Source organism: Oncorhynchus clarkii, unplaced genomic scaffold (assembly GCF_045791955.1).
Source record: "Oncorhynchus clarkii lewisi isolate Uvic-CL-2024 unplaced genomic scaffold, UVic_Ocla_1.0 unplaced_contig_5680_pilon_pilon, whole genome shotgun sequence".
NCBI lineage: Eukaryota > Metazoa > Chordata > Actinopteri > Salmoniformes > Salmonidae > Oncorhynchus > Oncorhynchus clarkii.
The window spans coordinates 98,646-110,000 of NW_027260990.1; the positions used below are offsets into that span (position 1 = coordinate 98,646).

The 11,355-nt window shown below is 41.7% G+C and overlaps 1 protein-coding gene across 1 annotated transcript; it reads right to left on the reverse strand.

Annotated features, from left to right (window-relative positions):
- Positions 1-5,690: 5,690 nt before the first annotated feature.
- Positions 5,691-7,809, reverse strand: LOC139402817 (caspase-14-like). The gene is made up of 5 exons (XM_071146742.1): positions 7,654-7,809; positions 7,041-7,257; positions 6,809-6,922; positions 6,015-6,127; positions 5,691-5,900 (listed from the first exon to the last, which is right to left on the reverse strand). The coding sequence occupies exons 1-5, from the start codon at positions 7,807-7,809 to the stop codon at positions 5,721-5,723; spliced, it is 780 nt and encodes a 259-aa protein (XP_071002843.1). The 3' UTR covers positions 5,691-5,720.
- Positions 7,810-11,355: the final 3,546 nt, after the last annotated feature.

Here is an 11,355-nt window from a genome sequence, read left to right on the forward strand (position 1 = left end):
TTAGTTGGTGGTATGTAATAGTGGTATATAGATGGTGGTATGTAATAGTGGTATATAGATGGTGGTATGTAATAGTGGTATATAGATGGTGGTGTGTAATAGTGCTATATAGATGGTGGTATGTAATAGTGGTATATAGATGGTGGTATGTAATAGTGGTATATAGATGGTGGTATGTAATAGTGGTATATAGATGGTGGTATGTAATAGTGGTATATAGTTGGTGGTATGTAATAGTGGTATATAGATGGTGGTGTGTAATAGTTGTATATAGATGGTGGTATGTAATAGTGGTATATAGATGGTGGTGTGTAATAGTTGTAAATAGATGGTGGTATGTAGTAGTGGTATATAGTTGGTGGTATGTAATAGTGGAATATAGATGGTGGTGTGTAATAGTTGTATATAGATGGTGGTATGTAATAGTGGTATATAGATGGTGGTATGTAATAGTGGTATATAGTTGGTGGTATGTAATAGTGCTATATAGTTGGAGGTATGTAATAGTGCTATATAGTTGGTGGTATGTAATAGTGCTATATAGTTGGTGGTATGTAATAGTGGTATATAGTTGGTGGTATGTAATAGTGCTATACAGTTGGTGGTATGTAATAGTGATATATAGTTGGTGGTATGTAATAGTGCTATATAGTTGGTGGTATGTAATAGTGGTATATAGTTGGTGGTATGTAATAGTGCTATATAGTTGGTGGTATGTAATAGTGCTATATAGTTGGTGGTATGTAATAGTGCTATATAGTTGGTGGTATGTAATAGTGCTATATAGTTGGTGGTATGTAATAGTGGTATATAGTTGGTGGTATGTAATAGTGCTATATAGTTGGTGGTATGTAATAGTGCTATATAGTTGGTGGTATGTAATAGTGGTATATAGTTGGTGGTATGTAATAGTGCTATATAGTTGGTGGTATGTAATAGTGGTATATAGATGTTAGTTGGTGGTATGTAATAGTGGTATATAGATGGTGGTATGTAATAGTGGTATATAGATGGTGGTATGTAATAGTGGTATATAGATGGTGGTATGTAATAGTGGTATATAGATGGTGGTATGTAATAGTGGTATATAGATGGTGGTATGTAATAGTGGTATATAGATGGTGGTATGTAATAGTGCTATATAGTTGGTGGTATGTAATAGTGCTATATAGTTGGTGGTATGTAATAGTGCTATATAGTTGGTGGTATGTAATAGTGCTATATAGTTGGTGGTATGTAATAGTAGTATATAGTTGGTGGTATGTAATAGTGCTATATAGTTGGTGGTATGTAATAGTGCTATGTAGTTGGTGGTATGTAATAGTGCTATATAGTTGGTGGTATGTAATAGTGCTATATAGTTGTTGGTATGTAATAGTGGTATATAGTTGGTGGTATGTAATAGTGCTATATAGTTGGTGGTATGTAATAGTGCTATATAGTTGGTGGTATGTAATAGTGCTATATAGTTGGTGGTATGTAATAGTGGTATATAGTTGGTGGTATGTAATAGTGCTATATAGTTGGTGGTATGTAATAGTGCTATATAGTTGGTGGTATGTAATAGTGCTATATAGTTGGTGGTATGTAATAGTGGTATATAGTTGGTGGTATGTAATAGTGCTATATAGTTGGTGGTATGTAATAGTGCTATATAGTTGGTGGTATGTAATAGTGCTATATAGTTGGTGGTATGTAATAGTGCTATATAGTTGGTGGTATGTAATAGTGGTATATAGATGTTAGTTGGTGGTATGTAATAGTGGTATATAGATGGTGGTATGTAATAGTGGTATATAGATGTTAGTTGGTGGTATGTAATAGTGGTATATAGATGGTGGTATGTAATAGTGGTATATAGATGGTGGTATGTAATAGTGATATATAGATGGTGGTATGTAGTAGTGGTATATAGATGTTAGTTGGTGGTATGTAATAGTGGTATATAGATGGTGGTATGTAATAGTGGTATATAGATGTTAGTTGGTGGTATGTAATAGTGGTATATAGATGTTAGTTGGTGGTATGTAATAGTGGTATATAGATGGTGGTATGTAATAGTGGTATATAGATGGTGGTATGTAATAGTGGTATATAGATGGTGGTATGTAATAGTGGTATATAGATGGTGGTGTGTAATAGTGGTATATAGATGGTGGTATGTAATAGTGGTATATAGATGGTGGTATGTAATAGTGGTTTATAGTTGGTGGTATGTAGTAGTGGTATATAGATGGGGGTATGTAATAGTGGTATATAGATGGTGGTATGTATTAGTGGTATATAGATGGTGGTATGTAATAGTGGTATATAGTTGGTGGTATGTAATAGTGGTATATATATGTTAGTTGGTGGTGCATTTTTTTAAATGTATTTGTGTACTTCAAAATGTAAAATGATCTACCAGACATTACCACACAGTAGGTGGCAGCAAAGAACAAACTAACGAGTGAATCACATGCTACCAAAGAAGAAGAGTCTTGTTAAACACATCTGGGAACAACCAATAGACAGAGATGAAGTTTGACCATCTGTTTGCAGAAAAATAATGTATATATTAGTTTAAAAATATATCGTTTTCATCACCCTTTACTGAAGAAACATCAAGAAAACAACCACCGGTTAGCAGCGCTTATAGCTGAGAAGCGTTTGGATAAAACATAATAACTTGTTAATGCCTCGGGTTCTCGATAGCAACATCAAAATGAAAACTGTGATTATGTATTGTATGAGAATTAGAGGTTTTAGGTTCGTGTTAAAGTATCAACCCCTTCTAATTTCCCTAATTGTGTGGCAAGAGTCAAATACGTTCTATAGAACAAACTTCAGGATAAGCAACCGAAATGAATAATTATTGTATGTGTGTTATATTAAACATAGAAGAGGGAGTAAAATGTTGGCAAGCAATAAACATTTCAGAACAACCATGACTGAATTATTATCCTTACACTTTCAAAAAATACTAGTCGAATAAGACATGGGATGTATGACACATTTTTTCAAAGAGATTTATTTGTAGACTAATAGAAATCAGTAGGGGATTTAGATACGGGCGACATGGGCAGCCACCCAGAGCGGCATACTGCGCCCCCGTGTGCGGGTGGACGCTATACTACAAGCAATTCCGCCGCATACGCTTGAAACAAATAGCCAAACCGAAAACTGCAGACAAAGATGCTTTCGGCTACTAAGATCAGTGAAATGTAGGCTGAACTGACAACGGAGTGAAGAGCAGACATCTCAACCTGCAAGCAAGTCGCAGCAATGTAGAACGCGAAAGGGGGGGGGGGATTTTCGGCACAACACCTGTTGTCTTTGCTCGTTCAGTGTGACAGGGTTTGGGGCGGCGGAGTAAATACGGCCGTAGGCTCGGACAAATTCTGTTGGTGTCATTTTTGTGTGTGCCTTTTATCGTGTCGTGTGGCTGGTGTTAGGAGCCGATCCCGGTGAGTATGCAAACAATACTATGATTTTAAACGTTAACATGCTGTGCAAGAATAACGAATAACGATTTCCCTAATAAAACTATGAATACTTTCAGTGCCTACGAAGTAACGTTAGCGCATAATCATAGAGCATAATCATAGCGCATAATCATAGAGCATAATCATAGCGCGAGGGGCATAGAGAGAGGCTTGGGCAACCGTAACTGCATGCGTGGAGTGTGTCTGAAGATGGGCGTTGCAAAATAATTGCGTGGATCAACAGCAATGAGTATGGGTGTAACATCAACGCTGCGTTATTGGTGAGACCGGCCATAGCCAGGTGCACCGCGGGTCGGTTTATTGTTTACATAGCAGGTTAGGAGAATTAACGTAGCAGGTTGGAATAATTAACGTAGCAGGTTAGGAGAATTAACGTAGCAGGTTGGAATAATTAACGTAGCAGGTTAGGAGAATTAACGTAGCAGGTTGGAATAATTAATGTAGCAGGTTGGAATAATTAACGTAGCAGGTTAGGAGAATTAACGTAGCAGGTTGGAATAATTAACGTAGCAGGTTAGGAGAATTAACGTAGCAGGTTAGGAGAATTAACGTAGCAGGTTAGGAGAATTAACGTAGCAGGTTAGGAGAATTAACGTAGCAGGTTAGGAGAATTAACGTAGCAGGTTGGAATAATTAACGTAGCAGGTTGGAATAATTAACACATTTACACATACATGTTATACATTCATGGCCATAAATCAGTATGTGGCTGAAATATCTGATGTCATGTGCTTTTTTGGCTGTTCAGACCGCAGGAAAAAGAACAGAAGGATTTTAGTCACTTCAAACTGCCAACGTGAACACGACTTAAGATGAACATGGACTTAAGATACTTTTGGAAAACCCAGGTTGATTACTTTCAATATTTTCACTCGTAGTGGCCATACATCAACATAAACTGACGTCAATCTTGCGATTTTAAAAGTGAATGTCCCTTTGAACCCAGATATACAACACTCAGAGTGTGCTTATAACCCTCACCCCCTCCTCCTCCTCTTACTGTACCTCCTCCCATCTCCCTATCAGATATACAACACTCAGAGTGTGCTTATAACCCTCACCCCCTCCTCCTCCTCCTCTTACTGTACCTCCTCCCATCTCCCTATCAGAGATACAACACTCAGAGTGTGCTTATAACCCTCACCCCCTCCTCCTCCTCCTCTTACTGTACCTCCTCCCATCTCCCTATCAGATATACAACACTCAGAGTGTGCTTATAACCCTCACCCCCCCCTCCTCCTCTTACTGTACCTCCTCCCATCTCCCTATCAGATATACAACACTCAGAGTGTGCTTATAACCCTCACCCCCCTCCTCCTCCTCCTCTTACTGTACCTCATCCCATCTCCCTATCAGATATACAACACACAGAGTGTGCTTATAACCCTCACCCCCTCCTCCTCCTCCTCTTACTGTACCTCCTCCCATCTCCCTATCAGATATACAACACTCAGAGTGTGCTTATAACCCTCACCCCCCCCTCCTCCTCTTACTGTACCTCCTCCCATCTCCCTATCAGATATACAACACTCAGAGTGTGCTTATAACCCTCACCCCCCCTCCTCCTCTTACTGTACCTCCTCCCATCTCCCTATCAGAGATACAACACTCAGAGTGTGCTTATAACCCTCACCCCCCCTCCTCCTCTTACTGTACCTCCTCCCATCTCCCTATCAGAGATACAACACTCAGAGTGTGCTTATAACCCTCACCCCCCCCCTCCTCCTCTTACTGTACCTCCTCCCATCTCCCTATCAGATATACAACACTCAGAGTGTGCTTATAACCCTCACCCCCCCCCTCCTCCTCTTACTGTACCTCCTCCCATCTCCCTATCAGATATACCACACTCAGAGTGTGCTTATAACCCTCACCCCCCCCCCCTCCTCCTCTTACTGTACCTCCTCCCATCTCCCTATCAGAGATACAACACTCAGTGTGCTTATAACCCTCACCCCCTCTCCTCCTCTTACTGTACCTCCTCCCATCTCCCTATCAGAGATACAACACTCAGAGTGTGCTTATAACCCTCACCCCCCTCCTCCTCTTACTGTACCTCCTCCCATCTCCCTATCAGATATACAACACTCACAGTGTGCTTATAACCCTCACCCCCCCTCCTCCTCTTACTGTACCTCCTCCCATCTCCCTATCAGAGATACAACACTCAGAGTGTGCTTATAACCCTCATCCCCCCCTCCTCCTCCTCTTACTGTACCTCCTCCCATCTCCCTATCAGAGATACAACATCTTGGTCAGATTGTTCACAATGTGAAGAGAACGCCCTATGTCATCAGATGAATCCTCTTTATCTACTGGCTGTAGGTTTCTCTTGATGACTCTGGGTGTTGACTGGAAATCATGTTCGTATCCGTCCTTTCTACGGTCCTTCCTCTGACCCAGACGTTGGTTCACCTGAAAAAGATCACGGGGGAAAATGAATAGTACACGAAACCCCATTTTAAAGACATTTTGGCCGATATCCATCACATGACATTATGAGCAGGTTTCTCCATCAACCGTGCTGACCTCTGTGAAGAGTTCATACACATCACGGGTAGCTACTGAATCCTTCGTAAACACGTTATGCATCTCTTCAAACAATGGGCATCCTCTGTCCGGGTGTCTGATGGCAAGTTTTCCTGTGTTTAAAAAGATAGAGACATCCTTCAGAAAAAAGGGAACTAAGACTGACATTACGTTATTACATTAAGGATTCTAGACTACTCTGTTACGTGACTGACAATACATTAAGGATTCTAGACTACTCTGTTACGTGACTGACAATACATTAAGCATTATAGACTACTGTTACGTGACTGACATTACATTAAGGATTCTAGACTACTGTTACGTGACTGACATTACATTAAGGATTCTAGACTACTCTGTTACGTGACTGACAATACATTAAGCATTATAGACTACTGTTACGTGACTGACATTACATTAAGGATTATAGACTACTGTTACGTGACTGACATTACATTAAGGATTCTAGACTACTCTGTTACGTGACTGACAATACATTAAGGATTCTAGACTACTCTGTTACGTGACTGACATTACATTATTACATTAAGGATTATAGACTACTGTTACGTGACTGACATTACATTAAGGATTATAGACTACTGTTACGTGACTGACATTACATTAAGGATTCTAGACTACTCTGTTACGTGACTGACAATACATTAAGGATTCTAGACTACTCTGTTACGTGACTGACATTACATTATTACATTAAGGATTATAGACTACTGTAACGTGACTGACATTACATTAAGGATTATAGACTACTGTTACGTGAAAGCAGGTACCTGGAGGCACTGCATACACTTCCATGGAGTCAGACTCCGTGGGGAGCAACTTTTTTGAGACAGCGCCTGAAGATCTACCGCCGTCTGTGTAAAGGTCTTTAGGACGTCCCTTCACTGAAGAGAAATGCAGAAAATAGAGACAAAACGGTGTATTTATCAATAAACATGTAAAAAAAAAAATAATAATTAAAAGGCCACAAGCTTTCAAACACCGATATGTAAAGAGACACACCTCCCCTACAGGCCTGCACAACAAAGAGCTTGGGTTTCTCACGGAGGGCTGGACACTGGCTGTTGCTAAACATCTTGTAGATATCTTCTAGATCTAGAATCTCTTCGTCATTGACTTCAATGTGTCCAAGTCCACCATGGGCCATGATGAACATTGCGAGGCAACTGACGTCATCGCTCAGGTTGTTTCGAAACGACTTCAGTGCATCAGTTACGTCCTGAAATTGGTCAAATACAGCAGGGAATGAGATTCCAGACCTGGGGGGGGGGGGGGGGGGGGGCTCATACTCTTTACAGCTGTCATGAGTTTGGTCTGTGCTAGCAATTAGCAATCGTTTTTAGTTTGCAAAACTGCTAACAAATCAAGTTAGCTCAGCTCACCTTACTGATGCATGTTTTTACCCACTAGCTGCTGCTACTGTAGTTGTAGGAGACATCAGACGATACAGCATTTTCGGACAAATCCCAAGTGTTCACTTACTATGCATTGATGTCAATGGGAGACTGAGTTTAAATTTGACTTAAGTCAGCTTAGTTAGTGTTCCCTCCTCTCTGAATAGTGTTATTGGATTGCCTGTTCACAGAAAGCATTGACTTGAATAGATGTGACTTACCTCTTTAGTTTTGCATTTAACACTATAACTAGGTTCAGGAAACGTATTCTGTTTGCAGAGCGCCTTTATTCTCTCAACATCGTACTCAGAGCCCGGTCTTCCCCCACCGCACATGATCACGGCTGCACGTCTGCCACTTAGATCATATCTGTCCATTTCGCAGCCTGGCTCTCAGCCTAAACAATACGGCTCTTGTGTTGAGTGTTTAAACTCAAGTTATTTCACACTAACGACACCTAGTCCAAAAAATATCTGTCTCAAAAACAGCTCCGCGGTTATTCTACAACTAGAACAAGATCAAATTTCGTAGAGGCATATTAGTGGGCGTGTCATAGTGGCAGTATGCCACACCCCTTTTTTTACTGTGATGACATAGCCTTTTCCTGCTGGTATTTTCCCCAAAAAACATTAATTAACTTTTACAATGCCTGTGTTAAAACATGAAAAGACCAGGCACAAAAAGCCACTACATTGTTGGAATAAAATCTACTTTTATAATAGTGTATGTGTTCTGTAGCTCACTGTTGCTCGGGACATCTATGAGGACTCAAGGAAAAATCCATGGGGGAGTGACAGATACAGAATTGCAGCAAGACCGTTTAAAAGAATGAAAAACATTGTCTATAGTAAAACAATAGACTACATGCTGTGTTCATTCGTTGGAAGGATTTTCCCTCCCTTGCCCATGTGTTACTAGTTCTACTTCAGCTCTCATTCATTTGCCTCGCTCACACTCAGCCTGGTCTCAGACTAGACGTAACATATTACACGTGAATCTGTGACACTGAAATGTATATGATAGCTTACGTTTGGTATGGTAACATAAGACAGATGGTTACCTAAAGTTTAAAAAAACTAAAGTAGGTTGGTAAGTCGGGGTGGATGGGTGGGCGTGTAACCTGAACGTTCACATCACGGACAACTTCAGCATTTGAACTAATTAGCAACTTTTTAGCTACCTTGGAACTACTTGTTAGCTAACCCTTTAGCTAACCCTTCCCCTAACCTTAACCCTTTAGCTAACCCTTCCCCTGACCCTAACCCCTTTAGCTAACCCTAACCCTAACCTTAACCCTTTAGCTAACCCTTCCCCTAACCTTAACCCTTTAGCTAACCCTTCCCCTAACCCTAACCTTAACCCTTTAGCTAACCCTTCCCCTAACCCTAACCTTAACCCTTTAGCTAACCCTTCCCCTAACCTTAACCCTTTAGCTAACCCTTCCCCTAACCCTAACCGTAACCCTTTAGCTAACCCTTCCCCTAACCCTAACCTTAACCCTTTAGCTAACCCTTCCCCTAACCCTAACCTTAACCCTTTAGCTAACCCTTCCCCTAACCCTAACCTTAACCCCTTTAGCTAACCCTTCCCCTAACCTTAACCCCTTTAGCTAACCCTTCCCCTGACCTTAACCCCTTTAGCTAACCCTTCCCCTGACCTTAACCCTTCTAGCTAACCCTAACCTTAACCCTTTAGCTAACTCTTCCCCTAACCCTTTAACCTAACTCCTAACCTTAACCCCTAGCCTAGCTAACATTAGCCACCTAGCTAATTCATTACATATCATATGTACATTTAGCAAATTCATAATATATAATAGGAATTGTAATTTGTAACATATCATACTAAGTGGGTGATGGACATCCACAAATGAATACGTACCATATGAAACGTAACATATCATACTAAATGGAATGTGTCGGATTTACATACAGAATAATACGAAATGCTGTGAGACCAGGTTGTCACACTAGCTGTTTGTTTGTTCCCAGTAACCTGTTTTCAAAGAACACCTCTCATCCAACATCTATTACCAAAACAGAGCTATTCCTCTGTTCCACAATGTAAATGTCATCCAACTTCCCCCTTATCATGCTGTAGAATAAAGGATGTTGACATTATAATGGCCTCAAGACAAAGATAACAAACATTCATATTGAAACTGAAAGTCTCAGTAGTGGATTGTTTGCAACAGACACGAGGTAAAGAAAATGACTCCGTGTGACTGTCTGAGGGGGGGGGGGGGTTGGGGTCAGTGGAAAGTACCGTCTGTGGAAAGTACCGGAAGAATCCACTCCTGACACAGATGTTGACAAAAGGACACAAACATGGCATTTGAAACAACACTTTTGTGGACGAGTTGTTTTGTGTTCTTTCTTTCTTTCTTTCTTTCTGTGTTTCGCCTCTCTTAACCGAGTCAACGTCTCGAAACACCTCGGAGGCCATATAGTGCACTAACACTAACCCTCTTAACCGAGTCAACAACGTCTCGAAACACCTCGGAGGCCATATAGTGCACTAACCCTAACCCTCTTAACCGAGTCAACAACGTCTCGAAACACCTCGGAGGCCATATAGTGCACTAACCCTAACCCTCTTAACTGAGTCAACAACGTCTCGAAACACCTCGGAGGCCATATAGTGCACTAACCCTAACCCTCTTAACCGAGTCAACAACGTCTCGAAACACCTCGGAGGCCATATAGTGCACTAACCCTAACCCTCTTAACCGAGTCAACAACGTCTCGAAACACCTCGGAGGCCATATAGTGCACTAACCCTAACCCTCTTAACAGAGTCAACAACGTCTCGAAACACCTCGGAGGCCATATAGTGCACTAACCCTAACCCTCTTAACCGAGTCAACAACGTCTCGAAACACCTCGGAGACCATATAGTGCACTAACCCTAACCCTCTTAACCGAGTCAACGTCTCGAAACACCTCGGAGGCCATATAGTGCACTAACCCTAACCCTCTTAACCGAGTCAACAACGTCTCGAAACACCTCGGAGGCCATATAGCGCACTAACCCTAACCCTCTTAACCGAGTCAACAACGTCTCGAAACACCTCGGAGGCCATATAGTGCACTAACCCTAACCCTCTTAACCGAGTCAACAACGTCTCGAAACACCTCGGAGGCCATATAGTGCACTAACCCTAACCCTCTTAACCGAGTCAACGTCTCGAAACACCTCGGAGACCATATAGTGCACTAACCCTAACCCTCTTAACCGAGTCAACAACGTCTCGAAACACCTCGGAGGCCATATAGTGCACTAACCCTAACCCTCTTAACCGAGTCAACGTCTCGAAACACCTCGGTGGCCATATAGTGCACTAACCCTAACCCTCTTAACCGAGTCAACAACGTCTCGAAACACCTCGGAGGCCATATAGTGCACTAACCCTAACCCTCTTAACCGAGTCAACAACGTCTCGAAACACCTCGGAGGCCATATAGTGCACTAACCCTAACCCTCTTAACCGAGTCAACGTCTCGAAACACCTCGGAGACCATATAGTGCACTAACCCTAACCCTCTTAACCGAGTCAACAACGTCTCGAAACACCTCGGAGGCCATATAGTGCACTAACCCTAACCCTCTTAACCGAGTCAACGTCTCGAAACACCTCGGTGGCCATATAGTGCACTAACCCTAACCCTCTTAACCGAGTCAACAACGTCTCGAAACACCTCGGAGGCCATATAGTGCACTAACCCTAACCCTCTTAACCGAGTCAACGTCTCAAAACACCTCGGAGGCCATATAGTGCACTAACCCTAACCCTCTTAACCGAGTCAACGTCTCGAAACACCTCGGAGGCCATATAGTGCACTAACCCTAACCCTCTTAACCGAGTCAACGTCTCGAAACACCTCGGAGGCCATATAGTGCACTATATAGTGGCAGACAGTAGT

Bases quoted from the DNA above. Each gene is read 5' to 3' on its own strand.
- LOC139402817 (XM_071146742.1), bottom strand. From the start codon at position 7,809: ATGGACAGATATGATCTAAGTGGCAGACGTGCAGCCGTGATCATGTGC. The intron at 6,923-7,040 runs GTGTGTCTCTTT...ATTTCTCTTCAG, and splicing joins TGTGCAGGCCTGTAGGGGAG to TGAAGGGACGTCCTAAAGAC. The intron at 5,901-6,014 runs GTCAGCACGGTT...GATCTTTTTCAG, and splicing joins TGTATGAACTCTTCACAGAG to GTGAACCAACGTCTGGGTCA.